General features: G+C 36.4%; 1 protein-coding gene across 1 annotated transcript in view; it reads right to left on the minus strand.

The window, feature by feature from the left end:
• RNF13 (ring finger protein 13) overlaps positions 1-20,213 on the minus strand; it is a 143,528-nt gene that overhangs the window by 87,842 nt on the left and 35,473 nt on the right. The window contains exon 3 of the mRNA XM_059920114.1: positions 8,687-8,767. Coding sequence (XP_059776097.1) covers positions 8,687-8,767 — 81 coding nt within the window. The remainder of the gene's footprint in view (positions 1-8,686; positions 8,768-20,213) is intronic.

A 20,213-nucleotide genomic window follows, 5' to 3' on the forward strand; every position in this document is an offset into this window, starting at 1 on the left:
AGTAGGGAGAACAATACAAAATAATAAGTGTTGGTACTGGTATTAGTTTTTCTGTTAATTTCAAAGGTGATGATCACTGACTTATTTATTAAATGAAATAAGAAATATACTAAATGTGGGAAAAATAAATTATTTCATCACGGCAAACTCTCACTTACAGAAGAAGGAATATACTATCAAAATCTCCAAATTGGTCAGAAACTCATATACCAGCCATACACAAGTTTCCCATTTCCTTGCTAGCCACTGAAAGACTTTTTTTTTCACTAACCCGATGAGTGTGAAATGGCATTTAGTTATACTGTACACAAGGAGACATTTTTAAGGACGTTCACTGCAACACTATATAGCAAAAAACTGACATCTTACATATCTACCAACAAAAGAATAAAAAAATAAATTGTGGCATATTTATAAAATGGAGTACTATTCTTTAAAATGAATTAAGACTATATAATAACATAAATTTCAAATATAGTGTTAGATGAAAAAAGCAAGTTTAAAAGCCTGACCAAACAAAGTTTAAAAGCAGGCACAATAGTGTTTATAGATGTTTATATAAGGTAACATGTTTTATAACATTAAATGGAAAATATATACATAAATTTCAGGGTAATGATTATCTATAAGGGGGAAGATAAGGGAATGGAATTGGAAGAATAAAAATAATGTTCCAATGGAATTGGTGGCATTTTATTTCCTCTTTAAAAAATGGTAAAATATTAACATCTAAGTATCAATAGTAGGTATATTGGATGTTCTATTATTCCCTTACTCTATTCTATGTTTGCAATATTTCATAATTTTTAAAAGTTAAAAGCAATCTAAATGTCCAATGACACAGGGAATTGGTTACATTATGGTATAATTCAAGTGTTACAATAAATTGCAGAATTTCTACTGATGATATGAATACATATATTTTTACACGAAAAGATATCCATGATATTGGATATGTCATGATATTGCCAAATTTTAAGAAGTTGCAAAATAACATATATAAATGCATAAAATAAAGGCATAAATGTATCTATGAAAACTCACATAGTTGGACTATGATCTCTTGGTTGTGGAATTATTTATGATTTTCATATTCTTCTTTATACATGTCCTATATCATCTTAATTTTTATAGTGACCATATATTACTTTTATAATCAGAAAAATATTTTTTCATGGGCAAAAGAATTAAAAAATTACCTTTTTACCATATCAGATTGAGAAAGCCAGCAAGAAAATCTAATGAAAACTACGAAGTGAACAAACAACAAAAATGCCCAGTAATGAAACAGGGATGTATGCAGGGGAGCTGTGTTGATTTATGGTATCAGATACCTAAGCCTCCGCTGACTTCCAAGGTGGTAGGAGAGTAAACAGAACAAAGCGGGTAGGTCCAAGGAGGGTGGAAGAGACTAGGGACCAAACTGTGGAACAAAGGAAAAGAACCAAGGTTGGATTTGGGGAATTCCACATAAGATGGGTGGGATACGTGTAGATTTTCCCATGCATGCTTTTCAGGCCCTCCACTTTATGATCTCTCCCTGCCTCCCCACTTCTAAGTGATAAACTGTCATAATGAAATAATTCTTCATTATTTTCTACATCTCTCATAATAAATGAATGAGCAATCATCACTTTTGAAATTAACAGGAAAAGGTTTATTTTATAAGTTCAAAAGTCACTGAAGAAGCATTCTTTGAATATGATCTAAGTTTGTACATTTGAAAATGTCTTTATATTTTAGAATTCTCATTTTATGTACAGCCAGGTGGTTTTACTCCTTATTTTGATGGTGCTATTTCCTTATTTTTCCTTTGAAAAGGAGACTCTGACCTCTGACCTTCCTCTTCTACAAATAGAAGGTGACACTGCAATAGTTAATAGTTCCTAGGAGTGAGGAAGCCAAGCACATTCACCCTTAACCCAGACTTCTTCCTATCACAAAACTGTCAAGCGTTCTGGGAGGGAAAATACAGTAGCTGGTATTGAACATCTTCCCTACAAAGAACGCAAAGGAAGTCTCACAAATAAGGCATCCAAACAACCACTTTTCCTTGCAATATTTGCATTTTCCTTCATAGCAAAAAAAAAATCTCTCTTCTAATCTCAAGCCTTTGCATTAAACAAAATCATTTCTTATAAAATAATCCTAAAACTAACTAGTAAATTAACTTTCAAAGAATAATATAGTTTGTGAAAAATTAACTGGTCATGATATAGGGTATTAATTTAAGAATAATGATGAGGAAAAATGAATCATTTATCATATAAGGAAACTTTTATTTGTGCCTTTGTTCTATATATTAGGAATGATAGTCAAGGACAAATCTGCATGTCATGACCTTTATCCTCTATGCCTTCTCATCCACATGAAGAACTTAGGCTGAGTACCAGATTACAAAAACACTGTATACAATGATCATGGTAAATCTAGCCCAAAAGGTATTTTGCTGAAAACAAGATTTACCATTGATAGGAATACTCAGGAAATCTGATACTAGGCTTACTTATCAGAGATAAACTTTGGTTTGAATTTTTAATAATCATTATTATTCCCTCTACCTATCAAGGCACTTCTTAAAAGTACAGAAACAAGAAACCTAGAAAAGCTTGATCTTCCTGAGACTGGCCTTCAATGTATAACTGAATTATTCCATGATACTGATAATAAACAGAGTCTAGCAAGAAACCTTGCTAGCATTACAAATCCACATAGTAAAATCTTGACTATGCAATAATGATGCTTTAGTAGTTGGTTATTCATTTCAAAAAGGTAAAAATAGAGGCCTATTTTACACTATACCATAAAATAATTCTGGGTACATTAAAGACCTCCTAAGCATGGAGTTGGGAGCATGGGAAAAATTTACAAATTTTGGACTGAACAGAGGAAAGTATTTCAAGACCTCAGGGTAGGGAAGGATTACTTAAGATACAGAGAATGCAAAACATCAAAAAGATGTCCACATTAAAATTTAAACTTACGCATAATTTTAAAAGGCAATTTAAAGTTAAAAGGCATAGGGTTTCCCTGGTGGCGCAGTGGTTAAAAATCCGCCTAGCCAATGCAGGGGACACGGGCTCGATCCCTGGTCCGGGAAGATCCCACATGCCGCGGAGCAATGAAGCCTGTGCACCACAACTACTGAGCCTGTGCTCTAGAGCCCGTGAGCCACAACTACTGAAGCCCACGTGCCTAGAGCCCGTGCTCTGCAACAAGAGAAGCCACTGCAATGAGAAGCCTGCGCACCGTAACGAAGAGTAGCCCTGCTCGCCACAACTAAAGCCCGTGCACAGCAACGAAGACCCGACGCAGCCAAAAATAAATAAATAAATAAATAAATAAATTTATTTTTTAAAAAATACATTAACCAATTAAAAAAAAATGTGAGCTGTTATTAAAAAAAAAAAGTTAAAAGGCCCAAAGAAGAAAATATAAGGCAATATAAATAAAGGATTGGTGTCTGGTTTCCTACAAATCAGTACTTTAAAAATTAACAAACCAATACAAAAATGAGTTAACAAAAAAAAAGATAATTTAAACTAAAAGAAACCTGATTGGCCAATAATACTATAAAAAGATGCTTGATCTCACTAATAATTCAGGAAATCCCAAGTAAAAGCAGTAAGATACCACTTCATATCCATCAAGTTGGCAAACATTTAATTTTGACAATACCAAGTCTTGACAAGGGTGTGGCAAAAGAGTAACACTTACATGTAGGTTTTTCCTTTAGTGAAGGAGGAGAGGGAATGGGGTTACAACACCAAACCTAGAGGTTAAAGACCTTCTGAAGTGGACTCTCAGTAATGAACTCCTTGTGAGTATCTAACTCTGGACAATGACCACACCATACGATCATGCGACATTTCATTGCCAGGTCTCTCATAAGGTATTTAGATTTAAAGGAACATACTGATGCCATACATCTTCCCTTTTGATCTGAGCCATTCTCAAAAAAAAAAAGAAGAAAAAAGAAAAAGAAGTTTTTCTGGAAAAGGTACCTGCCAAAACAGCCAATTAAAATGTATAACTGAAAACAAAGAGCTTCCCTCAGGTAAAAATATCAAATCTTTCTTTTAAAACTTCTACAACACTAACATGCCGTATTTTAATCCTTGCAAGATTCACATTTTTACATTAAAGCTCAAATAGCTAAAATTTTCTTTGGTTACTATTAGCTTAATATTGGGGCATATGTAAATGGAATGTAAACACAGAATTTCAACTGATATGTGTTATACTATATATATCTGATCTCTGATAAATGGTGGAATCCAGTGATCCTATAAAATCTACAGAATACAGAACATAAGCCTACAAAAACTATCCCAACTAAACACTCTGGCCAAAGTTTAAAAGTTAAAATATTTCTCAGCTATATCTCTTATAACCATACAATATTTTTAAATTTACTTGGTTATATTTTTAACACAGTCATTTAATTAGTTTTATAGACATTACACTACAGTAAGGCATCCCCACTTTATCATCAAGTCCTCCTTGTAAACAATAACAAGTAGGCTAGCATTTGTGAATTCTGATTCTGGGCAATGGCAAGCCAGTCACAAAAAATATAAAAGCTACCCATAATGATCCAACAGTTTATTAGAATACTCTCTTTACTATCACTGTATTTTACCTCCTGGGCTCGCCCTATATTGTCACAGTACAAAAGCAGGCAGACATTTAACACTATTTTTTCTCAGGCAGTGAATAAATACAGTTGTCAAAATTTCTTTTAAATGTAAACTAAATTTACAATAACATAGAGGAGCAACAATAAGAATATGGTTATAAGGAGTTTATGGAACTCTTTAAAACAAGCTTACTAAGCAGAAAGGTTCTTCAGTGAAAAGGGATTGTCTGACTCCTTACGCAGAATAGAAGAAAGGATGCCAGCTCAAAATCACTGGTAATCAGAGAAATGCAAATTAAAAGAAGATAATCCTTTTTGCCCATCAGATTGGCAAAAGTTAAAAAGACTGATAATATCCAGTGTTGGCAAGGGTGTAGGGAAATGGGTATTCTCATACCCATTAGTACAGCTTTCTGGAAAAGTAATTTAGTGTATCTAAGAAAATTTTAGAAATACATACCCATGGAATCATCAATTAACACTTCCAAACCTCTATCCTAGAGAAATAACTGGACTTTGGATAAGAAACCGAAATATCTGTTAATAGAAAATGACTAATAAACTATGGTCATGCATATTACAGAATACCATGCAGTGCTCAACAGGAACATTCTTGATTTCCACAGCTGTGGAAAACTCCCTAAGACACAATGCTAATGTGGGGGGGGGGTGTCAGATACAAAGTAACGCTTGTAGTGGATACCTTCCATTCACAGCGCCCACATCTTTCCCCATGCTAGGAACCCCATCTCCCCAAAGCAGACTAAAACAACAAAAACAACAACAACAACAACAACAACTACTATGTATTGCCCACCCTCCCTCATAGCCAGGTATTTCACTAAAGTATATGGCTAACTATGGAGAACAGTATGGAGGTTCCTTAAAAAAAAAAACACCTAAAAATAGAACTACCATATGACCCAGCAACCCTACTACTGGCATATACCCTGAGAAAACCATAATTCAAAAACAGACATGTACCACAATGTTCACTGCAGCAGTATTTACAATAGCCAGGATATGGAACCAACCTAAATGTCCATGGACAGAAGAATGGATGAAAATGTGGCACATATATACAATGGAATATTACTCAGCCATAAAAAGGAACGAAATTGAGTTATTTGTAGTGAGGTGGATGGACCTAGAGTCTGTCATACAGAGTGAAGTAAGTCAGAGAAAAACAAATACTGTACGTTAACACATATATATGGAATCTAAAAAAAAAAAAAAAAAAAATTGGTTCTGAAGAACCTAGGGGCAGAAGAGGAATAAAGACCCCGAGATAGAGAATGGACTTGAGGACATGGGGAGGGGGAAGGGTAGGCTGGGACGAAGTGAGAGAGTAGCACTGACATATATACACTACCAAATGTAAAAGAGATAACTAGTGGGAAGCAGCTGCATTGCACGGGAAAATCAGCTTGGTGCTTTGTGACCTCCTAGAGGGGTGGGATGGGGAGGGTGGGAGGGAGGCTGAAGAAGGAGGGAATATGGTGATATATGTATACATATAACTGATTCACTCTGTTGTAGAACAGAAACTAACACAACATTGTAAAGAAATTATACTCCAATAAAGATATTTTAAAAAAAATGGAAGAAAGGAAGGAAGGAAGGAAGGAAGGAAGGAAGGAAGGAAGGAAGGAAGGAAGGAAGGAAGAATATGGCTAGTAACTATGTGGTCTAGAGTCTGTCAATTAGAAAAATCCAGGTGTTAGATCTGAGGAAAACAGTTTGGCAAAGGGTACCTCTTTGATTAGCTTGGGTAGCAATAGAGGCAGATTGTCTTAAGACCACAGAGGCTTCCTGATCAGAGACAAGGTGATGTGTTTTTCTCTGGGGGTCAGTGGCTGCCATCAATCTTTCATCAAGCCAGTTCTACAAGGTGCTTCTGGGTTTTATTCCTGAAACAGTTTGGAAAATGCTTCTCCAGGCTATGACACTCTGAACATCTTTATCCCTTCATAAATCCCTTTCTAGATAAATTAGCTAGAATGGGTTTCCTTATAAAAATTAAGACACCTTTCTTATTCACAAATGATAACCATTTATGAGCTTTACAAGTTCATAAATTTATGAACTAAAAAGCACTACATATTTAGAAAAGGATCTAAGAGCACATTAACACCCTGATGCTGAACTCTGAAGAGGAAGTGGCATTAATATGTATAGATGAGGAAGGGGTACAGGAAGGTTTTTTCCTTTTTCCTCTGTATACTTCTTTTCTGTTTAAATTTTTTTTTTAAATTTACTTATTTATTTATTTATTTTTGGCTGTATTGGGTCTTCGTTTCTGTGCAAGGGCTTTCTCTAGCTGTGGCAAGCGGGGGCCACTCTTCATCGCGGTGCACGGGCCTCTCACTATCGCGGCCTCTCTTGTTGCGGAGCACAGGCTCCAGACGCGCAAGCTCAGTAGTTGTGGCTCATGGGCCTAGTTGCTCCGCAGCATGTGGGATCTTCCCAGACCAGGGCTCGAACCCGTGTCCCCTGCATTAGCAGGCAGATTCTCAACCACTGCGTCACCAGGGAAGCCCCTGTTTAAATATTTTTACAGGGGACTTCCCTGGTGATCCAGTGGTTAGGGGTCTGCCTTCCAATGCAGGGGACGTGGGTTCGATCCCTGATCAGGGAACTAAGATCCCACATGCCACGGGGCAACTAAGCCCACATGCCACAACTAGAGAGAAGCCCACGCACTGCAACGAAAGATCCCACGTGCTGCATCAACTAAGACCCGACACAGCCATAAATAAATAAATAAATATTTTTAAAAACTTTACAATGACAAATAGTTATACAACGTTGGGAATTTTTTTAATAATTTAAAATGTTTAAAAAATTAAAAACTGATATGTCCCTCTTGGAGATACCTGCTATCCTGAGAGTAACACTTTTATGGTACTTAAACAAGGAATTTTAAGAAAGTTAGAACAGGAATCCATCTTGGCTGAGAGATACATGTGCCACCATGAAGGACCCTGAGTCAGACCAAATATGGGCCAAGCAAGATAATTGGCCAGAGACAACCCGAAAACTAACCCCGTTACCATAAAACCTGAGACCTCGAGCCAAGTGGCTGAGCAGTTCTCCTGGGTTCCCTTACCCTGCTACTCTCTAACTGGGCTCCCCTTCCCAATAAAGTCTTTTGCTTTGTCAGTTAAAAAAGAAAGAAAGAAAGAAAGAACAAACTGAAAACTTTCTGTGGTATATATATACACAATTTCATGTATTCTAACTTACATGACATAAAAATCTTATATTATCTTGGAATAGGGAAGGAACTTCTAAGCATGACTCCAGAGGTAGAAGGGAAAGATAACAATATTTAACTACATAAACAAAACTTCTGACACTTTAAAATTAAAAGATGAAGGACAAACTGAGAAAAACGATCTGAGGCATATATGGCAAACAACAGATTGGCACTTTTAATATATAAAGTATTGTTACAAATCAATAAGAATGGACATCTTAATTTAAAAATGGGCAAAGTGTATTAGCAAAAACTGGACAAGCTAAATATCCACTGTAAAAAAAAGTTAAACAAACCAATGTTCAAAAATACACAGTATTTCATGATATGGCAAAACCATGCAGCCACAGCAAATAAAAATGCAGATCCTTGTCTATTAGCATGAAAAGATGTTCTAGATTTACAATAAAGTAAAAAAGGCAAGTAACTAAGTGGCATATTTCTATTAGCATTAAATATAGATTCATTATATATGTATATAAATACATATGCAAATATATTTGTACCTATATATGCACACGTATATCTACAAACACACACATGGCACATATTCTAGAAAACAGGTCTGAAATATATACCAAATGTTAACAGCAGCTAGTTCAGAATAATACAATCATAGGTGATTTTTACTTTCTTCTTCATACCTTTTGAATAATCTTTACGAATGAACATGTATAAGTTTTATGATAAGTAATAGAAATATTTTCATTCTTTAAACAAAGAAAGAGAAATAAAGATCACTTTATTAAATATCCTGTACCTTTAATTATATATTACTATTTTCTTACCTTTAAACCTTCAGCTGGAAGTCTATAACCAAATCTTGCTGGAAGGTCATCAAATGTCTGAGACGCGTTTTCAAAATTATACTAAATACAAAATTAAAAACAATCAGGTTACAACCAATGTACACATAACATTAAAAACAAAAAGTCTGTCAAATCATTTAAGTTGTCACTTCCACGACTCTGATTTACTATCACAGCTTATCACAATAAAATCAACTTTGTACATGCACATCCACTAAAATAGAAAGGAATGTATACAATTTACTACATAAACAACTGCTTAAATTGGATTCTGATTTCATGTAATTATTATTAAACAGAAGCAATAATTGTATAACATTAAACCACCTACTGTTTTTCTGAGTTTTTCCCCACAGACAATTCCCTAACAAGAAATTTTCTAGACAGATTATTTTCCAGCAAGAGTTCCATTTTATTTTCTCTATAAGGGTCTGATTTAATAGAAGAGATTTACAGGATTTCTGACAATAGCTTTGAAAGATGCCTTTCCCCCAGAGAAAGAAGGAGTATCAAATCATACTTTTAAGATACTGCCATTTTTTAAGTAATCTGAACACTTTTATCCAGGGCTGAACAATGAAAGGACTAAACTCAATGAAATACATATATAGAGAGAGCTGAAGGTATTCAAGCTCTTTAACAACTTTCCCCTTCCTTATAGATACAGGTTCCTATGCTATAATATTTATCAGTCCTCTACCTGTACTGTGATTTTAGAAGATAATAATAATAATCGTGAAGTGAGCTTGCTGTATTGTTTAAGATGCTATATTCAATGTGTTTTAAAGAAAACAAGAGAAACAAGGAAGATAGATGACGAAGCAAAGAGAGTAAACAAGTAACTTTTGAAACAGGTGAAATTTGTATGATATATCAGAAGTTAAGATACTTGTCAGTAAACTATAGGCCAAAGACAGAAAAACTAGAACTCATTTGTTTTGAATATAGATTAAAAGGATGGAACAAAGCAAGAATGTTATGTATAGACAGCAAAAGATGGAAGGATGTAGCAAACCTTAAATATTCACAAAGCATGGATTAGGTCACACATCCAGATTGATAGCTATGTGGCCCTTAAATCAAACACCCACTGGTGATCCTCATTCTAGCCTCATGTGCCATCTGCCTGAGACACCCGGATAAATAGCCCTGTAGGTTAACAGGCAACTACAGCTGTGTTCAGATGTAAATACCTCAAGTCTCTCCAACAGAGCAAACAAACACTGGATCCAGACACCTCCCATCTGTCAAGTCCCCTTGCTCATCCTCAACTCAGGTCCTGGTAACCACACTGTCACCAGGGAAAACTGATGCAGCATAGAGACTAGACAAACTAAAAACAGAAAACACAGGATTCAGGTAGTGTGGCTCTTGCCTCCCATTCGCATCCTAACCTGAGTGTATTAACATACCCATCTTTTACCTATGCTTCTCACTGTATGTTTGTAATTAATTCAATAAATCGTGTGATTCCAGCATCTGAATTTGATTGCTGAAACTATCCATTCTTTTACCTCTGGGATAATCAGCCTGGTAGTATACCTGGAGGCCAGCAAATGCTTCAGAGTAATTTCCTACTTTAAAAATAATTCATATTTGCAGAGTGCTCTATGGTTTACAAAATGCTTTGGAGTCAAAAAGTGCTTTCATATTCATTATCACAATGTATCATTTAATCTCTTAATTAAAACATCTTTCTTTAATTGATTCAATTAAATTATGATCAGCTTTGAACTTGAAAAAGTCATTTAACTCCTCCAAGGCCAAAGACACCACTGTAAAATAGGTAAATAGATCTAGATCAACACAGACAAACCAAAACAAAAATACATATGTGTACAGGCAGTACTTTTTTAAAAATGTACTTTTAAAATTTGGAAATGGAGAGGACCTGCGGGTGGAAGGGGAGAGGCAGCACATCCGAAGGGGGTCCTCTGGGGTGTGGAGTTCCAGACTTTGGAAGCTGATAAAGAATTCGTATGGTCTTTGCGGAAACTTCTCCAGGTGACAAACCCAGATTGCACACAAGCAGTCAGTTTGGCTGTGGAAAACTGTGTGGCTGACAGGGTCTTGGTGCTCTGGCTGGGTGTCAGGCCTGAGCCTCTGAGGTAGGAGAGCCGAGTTCAGGACTTTGGACCGCCAGAGACCTCCCGGCCCCATGTAACATCAATCGGTGAGAGCTCTCCCAGAGATCTCTGTCTCAATGCTAAGACCCAGCTCTATGCAACGGCCAGCAAGCTCCAGTGCTGGACACCCCATGCCAAACAACTAGCAAGACAGGAACACAGCCCCATGCATTAGCAGAGAGGCTGCCTAAAATCATAATAAGTTCACAGACACCTCAAAACACACCACCAGATGCGGTCCTGCCCACCAGAAAGACAAGATCCAGCCTCATCCACCAGAACACAGGCACCAGTCCCCTCCACCAGGAAGCCTACACAACCCACTGAACCAGCCTTACCCAATGGGGGCAGACACCGAAAACAACGAGAACTGGGAACCTGCAGCTTGTGAAAAGGAAAAGGAGACCCCAAACATAGTAAGTTAAGCAAAACGAGAAGACAGAGAAATACACAGCACATGAAGGAGCAAGGTAAAAACCAACCAGACCAAACAAATGAAGAGGAAGTAGGCAGTCTACCTGAAAAAGAATTCAGAGTAATGATAGTAAATATGATCCAAAATCTTGGAAATAGAATGGAGAAAATGCAAGAAACGTTTAACAAGGACCTAGAAGAACTAAAGAGCAAACAAACCATGATGAACAAAACAATAAATGAAATTTAAAATTCTCTAGAAGGAATCAATAGCAGAATAACTGAGGCAGAAGAATGGATAACTGACCTGGAAGATAAAATAGTGGAAATAACTACTGCAGAGCAGAATAAAGAAAAAAGAATGAAAAGAATTAAGGACAGTCTCAGAGACCTCTGGGACAACATTAAATGCACCAACATTCAAATTATAGGGGTCCCAGAAGAAGAAGAGAAGAAGAAAGGGACTGAGAAAATATGTGAAGAGATTATAGTTGAAAACTTCCCTAATATGGGAAACGAAATAATCAAGTCCAGGAAGTGCAGAGAGTCCCGTACAGGATAAATCCAAGAAGAAACATGCCAAGACACATATTGATCAAAATATCAAAAATTAAATACAAAGAAAAAATATTAAAAGCAGCAAGGGAAAAGCAGCAAAAAACATATAAGGGAATCCCCATATGGTTAACAGGCGATCTTTCAGCAGAAACTCTGCAAGCCAGAAGGGAGTGGCAGGACATATTTAAAGTGATGAAAAGGAAAAACCTACAACCAAGATTACTCTACCCAGCAAGGATCTCATCCAGATTTGACGGAGAAAGTAAAACCTTTACAGACAAGCAAAAGCTAAGAGAATTAAGTACCACCAAACCAGCTTTACAACAAATGCTAAAGAAATTTCTCTAGGCAGGAAACACAAGAGAAGGAAAAGACCTACAATAACAAACCCAAAACAATTAAGAAAATGGTTACCTTAAATGTGAATGCATTAAATGCTCCAACCAAAAGACACAAACTGGCTGAATGGATACAAAAACAAGACCCGTATATATGCTGTCTACAAGAGATCCACTTCAGACCTAGGGATACATAGAAACTGAAAGTGAGTGGATAGAAAAAGATATTCCATGCAAATGGAAATCAAAAGAAAGCTGGAGTAGTAATTCTCATATCAAACAAAATAGACTTTAAAATAAAGACTATTACAAGAGACAAAGAAGGACACTACATAATGATCAAGGGATCAATACAAGAAGAAGATATAACAATTGGAAATATTTATGCACTCAACATAGGAGTACCTCAATACATAAGGCAAGTGCTAACAGCCATAAAAGGGGAAATCGACAGTAACACAATAATAGTAGGGGACTTTAACACCCCACTTTCACCAATGGACAGATCATCCAAAATGTAAATCAATAAGGAAACACAAGCTTTAAATGTCACATTAAACAAGATGGAGTTAATTGATATCTACAGAACATACCATCCCAAAACAACAGAATACACTTTCTTCTCAAGTGCTCATGGAACATTCTCCAGGATAGATCATATCCTGGGTCACATATCAAGCCTTGGTAAATTTAAGATAATTGAAATCATATTAAGTATCTTTTCCGACCACAATGCTATAAGACTAGGTATCAATTACAGGGAAAAAAACTGTAAAAAATACAAACACATGGAAGCTAAACAATATACTACTAAATAACCAAGAGATCACAGAAGAAAACAAAGAGGAAACTTAAAAAGCCCTAGAAACAAATGACAATGAAAACACGACTACCCAAAACCTATGGGATGCAGCAAAAGCAGTTCTAAGAGGGACGTTTATAGCAATACAATCCTATCTCAAGAAACAAGAAACATCTCAAAAAAACAACCTAACCTTACACCTAAAGCAATTAGAGAAAGAAGAACAAAAAAAACCCAACGTTAGCAAAAGGAAAGAAATCATAAAGATCAGATCAGAAATAAATGAAAAAGAAATGAAGGAAACAACAGCAAAGATCAATAAAACTAAAAGCTGGTTCTTTGAGAAGATAAACAAAATTGATAAACCACTAGCCAGATTCATCAAGAAAAAAAGGGAAAAGACTCAAATCAATAGAATTACAAATGAAAAAGGAGAAGTAACAACTGACACTGCAGAAATACAAACGATCATGAGAGATTACTACAAGCAACTATATGCCAATCAAATGGACAACCTGCAAGAAATGGACAAATTGTTAGAAAAACAAAACCTTCCGAGATTGAACCAGGAAGAAATAAAAAATATAAACAGACCAATCACAAGCACTGAAATAGAAACTGTGATTAAAAATCGTCCAACAAACAAAAGCCCAGGACCAGATGGCTTCATAAGCAAATTCTATCAAACATTTACAGAAGAGCTAACACCTATCCTTCTCAAGCTCTTCCAAAATATAGCAGAAGGAGGAACACTCCCAAACTCACTCTACGAGGCCACCATCACCCTGATACCAAAACCAGACAAAGATGTCACAAAAAGGGAGTTCCCTGGTGACACAGTGGTTAAGAATCCACCTGCCAATGCCGGGGACACGGATTCAAGCCTTGGTCCGAGGATCCTACATGCCGTGGAGCAACTAAGCCTGTGCGCCACAACTACTGAAGCCCGCGCACCTAGAGCCCATGCTTCGCAACAAGAGAAGCCACTGCAGTGAGAAGCCAGCGTACCACAACAAAGAGTAACCCTGCTCGCCGCAACTAGAGGAAGCCCATGCGCAGTAACAGAGACCCACTGCAGTCAAAAATAAAATATAAATAAATTAATTAATTTAAAAAAAAAGAAAACTACAGGCCAGTATCACTGATGAACATAGATGCAAAAATCCTCAACAAAATACTAGCAAACAGAATCCAACAGCACATTAAAAGGATCATACACCATTACCAAGTGGGGTTTATCCCAGGAATGCAAGTATTCTTCAATATATGCAAATCAATCAATGTGATACATGGTGTTAACAAGTTGAAGAATAAAAACCATATGATCATCTCAATAGATGCAGAAAAAGCTTTTAACAAAATTCAACACCCATTTATGATAAAAGCTCTCCAGAAAGTGGGCATAGAGGGAACCTACCTCAACATAATAAAGGCCATATATGACAAACCCACAGCCAACATCGTTCTCAGTGGTGAAAAACTGAAACCATTTCCACTAAGATCAGGAGCAAGACAATGTTGCCCACTCTCACCACTATTATTCAACATAGTTCTGGAAGTTTTAGCCACAGTAATCAGAGAAGAAAAAGAAATAAAAGGAATCCAAATCGGAAAAGAAGAAGTAAAACTGTCACTGTTTGCAGATGACATGATACTATACATAGAGAATCCTAAAGATGCTACCAGAAAACTACTAGAGTTACTCAATGAATTTGGTAAAGTAGCAGGATACAAAATTAATGCACAGAAATCTCTTGCATTCCTATACACTAATGATGCAAAATCTGAAAGAGAAATTAAGGAAACACTCTCATTTACCACTGCAACAAAAAGAACTAAATACCTAGGAATAAACCTACCTAAGGAGACAAAAGACCTGTATGCTGAAAACTATAAGACGCTGATGAAAGAAATTAAAGATGATACAAACAGATGGAGAGATATACCATGTTCTGGGATTGGAAGAATCAACATTGTGAAAATGACTATACTACCCAAAGCAATCTACAGATTCAGTGCAATCCGTATCAAACTACCAATGGCATTTTTCACAGAACTAGAACAAAATATTTCACAATTTGTACAGAAACATAAAAGACCCCAAAGAGCCAAAGCAATCTTGAGAAAGAAAAACGGAGCTGGAGGAATCAGGCTCACAGACTTCAGACTATACTACAAAGCTACAGTAATCAAGACAGTATGGTACTGGCACAAAAACAGATATATAGATCAATGGAACAGGATAGAAAGCCCAGAGATAAACCCACACACACATGGTCACCTTATCTTTGAGAAAGGAGGCAAGAATATACAATGGAGGAAAGACAGCCTCTTCAATAAGTGGTGCTGGGAAAACTGGACAGCTACACGTAAAAGAATGAAATTAGAACACTCCCTAATACCATACACAAAAATAAACTCAAAATGGATTAAAGACCAAAATGTAAGGCCAGACACTATAAAACTCTTAGAGGAAAACATAGGCAGCACACTCTATGACATAAATCACAGCAAGATCCTTTTTTGACCTACCTCCTAGAAAAATGGAAATAAAAACAAAAATAAACAAATGGGACCTAATGAAACTTAAAAGCTTTTACACATCAAAGGAAACCATAAACAAGACGAAAAGACAACCCTCAGAATGGGAGAAAATATTTGCAAACGAAGCAACTGACAAAGCATTAATCTCCAAAATATACAAGCAATTCATGTAGCTCAATATCAGAAAAACAAACAACCCAATCCAAAAATGGGGAGAAGACCTAAACAGACATCCAAAGAAGATATACAGATTGCCAACAAACACATGAAAGGATGCTCCACATCACTAATCATTCGAGAAATGCAAATCAAAACTACAATGAGGTTATCACCTCACACCAGTCATACCCAGCAATGCCACTACTGGGCATATACCCGGAGAAAACCATAATTCAAAAAGGGTCGTGTACCACAACATTCACTGCAGCACTATTTACAATAGCAAGGACATGGAAGCAACCTAAGTGTCCATCGACAGATGAATTGATAAAGAAGATGTGGCACATATCTACAATGGAATATTACTCAGCCATAAAAAGAAACAAAGTTGAGTTATTTGTAGTGAGGTGGATGGACCTAGAGTCTGTCATACAGAGTGAAGTAAGTCAGAGAAAAACAAATACTGTACGTTAACACATATATATGGAATCTAAAAAAAAAAAAAAAAAAAATTGGTTCTGAAGAACCTAGGGGCAGAAGAGGAATAAAGACCCCGAGATAGAGAATGGACTTGAGGACACAGGGAGGGGGAAGGGTAGGCTGGGACGAAGTGAGAGAGTAGCACTGACATATATACACTACCAAATGTAAAAGAGATAACTAGTGGGAAGCAGCTGCATTGCACAGGAAAATCAGCTTGGTGCTTTGTGACTTCCTAGAGGGGTGGGATAGGGAGGGTGGAAGGGAGCCGCAAGAGGGAGGGGATATGGGGATATATGTATACATATAGCTGATTCACTTTGTTATACAGCAGAAACTAACACAACATTGTAAAGAAATTATACTCCAATAAAGATGTTAAAAAAAAAGGTGTACATAATATTTTTTTTTTAATTTAAGTTTTGGTAATAAAAACTAAGAAAACTAAAAAGAGTTCTTCCCACTTTCCTTGCTTTATTGATAGAGAAAAAATTTATGGGTGCGTTTTATAAACTTATGAGCTTTAGGTCTCTTTTTGGTGATGTAACTAACTCCTTTTCCACATCGATGTTTCCCTGAGTTGCTGAATTTGACTGACTTTTTACTGCACCTGAGGATGGATCAAGGGAGGTTGTTCGGTGGGAAGGACAGCCTGTAGATCACAGGACATAGAGCAATGGTTTTAAGTGAGTCTACTAGAAACATTTCTAATTGTGTGGGGTAAAGTTATTTTTTTCATTTTGGTTTCAATGGGTTGAACGACTTTTCACACTTATTATTGATTTGAAATTAGGTCTGAGAATGTTAACTAGATTCTTATGTAGATTGCTGGTTTGGATTATATCTCGAGAATTAGTACTAACGCATTTGTTTGATTATCATGATAATTATACTCTCTTTCTCCCCATTTTCAGAAATTATTCCAGAGATGAGAGCATAATAAATTATGTTTAAGTTGAAAAGCAAAAAAATTAGGAAATGGAAAATCTACAACTGTACTAAAGTACTCTTTTATCACTTCCTATTACTTTTATTATTTCTTATTACTGAGTTCACTTTTTTGGTTAGAATTTCAGAAATAAAATATCTAGCTTGAACTACAGTACTTGTAACACTGACTTGGAATAAGTTTTGTTATTGAGTGAGACTCATTTTGAAACTGCTTTGTCTTTCCTCAGGAAAGCAATTGTTAACTTTGCTCACACTGCTTTTTACAATCACATTGTTTAAATTAAAAAAAACAAAGTTTCTATCATGAACAAGACAAACAGAAACATCTTTAATACAAAAGTGCTTTCTTTTTTAGTATGGTGGGGGGCAGGGGGAACGCTGCTGCTCATGAAATTAAAGCACACTCACTGTTAAAATTTTTGAAACAGAAAAAAAAATCATTCCTCTCTGGAATCCCACTCTCAGTGATTACCACGTTGCGACTTTACTTATTTTGAAGAGGTCTTTTCTTAACCAGTTCTCTTCTTTGACAGCAGCCTTAACAGAAGGTTTAATTCAATTCAGAAAGTAACAAATAGCTAACAATTATGGAGCATTTATGACATCATGCTAAACACCTGACAGGTATTCACTTATTTAATCCTTATGACAATCCTATAAAGTCAGCCACTATTATCATCATCCTCATTTTACAGACTGACTGACTACAGAATAAAAATACTCCGCTTGAAAATAACTTGCTCTAGTAAGTAAGAACCAGGATTCTAATCCAGGCAGTCTGGCCTCAGATCCCTGGCTCTTAACCCATTGCCCTACACTGTCTCTCCTCCAATCCCATTTTCATAAGTAAACTGAAATTTAAGAGATGTTAGGTAATTTGCCCAAGGTCATGGAGCTACGGAGTGGTAGAACTGGAATTCAACCCAGACTGTAACACCGATTTCTGGGGCTCTTAACTACCTTGCTATATAATCCAATCCATTCACACCACCAACCACTGGGTGTTTCTCTCCTAACTCTGCCCACTGACCCCCACAAACACCTACCAAGCAACGAAATCTCTAACAAATCCCTACAAGCAACGAAATCTCTAACAAATCTCTACAACAGAATCAAAAGGCAGATTGGGAGTAAACAAAAATTGGATTGTTTGACTCTAAAACTACATAAGACGGATACTACTTCTCAATAAGATCATGGCTCAGCTCAAAGCTAACAAGTCATTGTAGCCTATGGACCTCAGAATATTCAACACTGACCTGGTTATTTCTAAAGTATCATGCCCCTGCCAATTCTAAAGCTCCACGTTTCTAGATATGAACTTATATAATTAATAACTTCATATTTCCTTTAAGCGTTAAAGAAAAGAGAAACGATGAGATAAGAGATGAAAAGAGAATGAACTGCTAATTAAAAAACCCCAATAATCTAAAGTTCCAAGGAATAAATGCTATTAAAAGAAAATACGAAGGACTTCCCTGGTGGTCCAGTGGTTAAGACTCTGCACTTCCACTGCAGGGTGCACAGGTTCGATCCCTGGTCAAGGAATTAAGATCCTGCATGCCGCGAGGTGCAGCCAAAAAAAATTAAAATAAAAAAAAAAAAAAAAGAAAGAAAAAATATGAAAGAACTAAATCTCCAAGGAAAAGCTATTAATCAACTCAAATATTTATTGAATTCCTACTGTGTAACTCTTACTAGGTACCAAAAACATAAAGTTTAGTAAGACACAGTCCTGCCTCCCAGGTACCCATGATCTAAGGGGCTTACTGACTAGTCAGCAACACACTATACAGCAGCATCTCCATATCCTCTTAAAACTCACCAACCAGTTGGACAAATACCGTTGTCAGGGAATTAACAGTCAAGTGGGAGAATTCAACTGCCAAAAATAAAATCATCTGGCATACCAATAGCCTGACTGAAACTGACTTTACCTTTTCAAAAGCAACATCCTAATGCTTGTCCAAAATAGAACTAGAATCAATCTGATATCCAACATACTTAAATTTTATTATTACAAACCCAGATTTCAGGGATGTTCTTATTCAGCTAAAAGAGCTAATATTTTCTACCTCTTGAATCACTTCCTTTGAATGATTGTGTTACCACATCTAGTTCCTCTGCCTCAGTTTTTGGTTCCCCTTTTTCCCAGTTACATGACTCCACAGCCCACTTGCCACCACCTATCTCTGCATTCCTGTCAGCCTCTATTTTTAGTGTCAACATAAAGACCAGATTTAAGCAGCTCTCAGGGATAGTTCCTTCACTAGACAACAACATACATTCCACACCTACCTGCCTGAGGCACAGGGAACACTGCTGGCAGGGACTGATTGTTCTTCTATATCTTTTTGTTTTGTATCTACGTTAAAAAATACAACTTAGGCAGTCACATACACTGCTCAAGGGAGTGAGTGAAAGATGATGAGAATGTTAATTATAAAGAAGATAACAAAGATAAAACATTTACTATGTGTCAGGTACTGTTCTAAGCAGTTTACCTTATTTAATCATCACTACAACACTCCAGTTTACAAATTAAAAAACGGAGGTACTTATAGTGACTAAGAAATTTGATCCATATCACATAGCTAGTCAAGTTCCCAGAGCAGTTCACTGAAAATCATTTAACCCATTACATAGCTGAACCATAGAATAACAGTTCACTTCAGGTGAAAAAGAAAGAAGACAAGGAGTGGCAGATGTTAGCATCAACAGAGGAAAAAAGAGAGAATGAAAGAAAACAAAGGAGAAAAGAGAGGCAAGGAGAACTCCATTCCCTGTTCAGTCTATAAATCCTCTACCTCATTTCAAAAGTCATCCTAAGACTATTCCAAGGACTTCGGGGACCAATTTAGAGAAGAGGTTTGAATAGCAATGGACTCAGTCCTTTCAAGGTTCTACTTCCACTCCATCTCAAAAAGATCCAGACTATTCTAGAAAAATCTAATCAACCAGTTTCCTACTAAAGAGGGTAAGAGAGGGTGAGAAATCTCATAGGGATTAGATTTGCTATGCCTTCAAAAAGCTATGGTTTAGAAACCAGCCTGGGTCTCTCAAGTTCTACAATGATTCTAGGCCCTTCCACAAGTGCTACAGTATGAAAAAGCATGGCTGAGGACCACATTAAG

The sequence above is a fragment of the Balaenoptera ricei genome, chromosome 4, assembly GCF_028023285.1.
Source record: "Balaenoptera ricei isolate mBalRic1 chromosome 4, mBalRic1.hap2, whole genome shotgun sequence".
NCBI classification, from domain to species: Eukaryota; Metazoa; Chordata; class Mammalia; order Artiodactyla; family Balaenopteridae; genus Balaenoptera; species Balaenoptera ricei.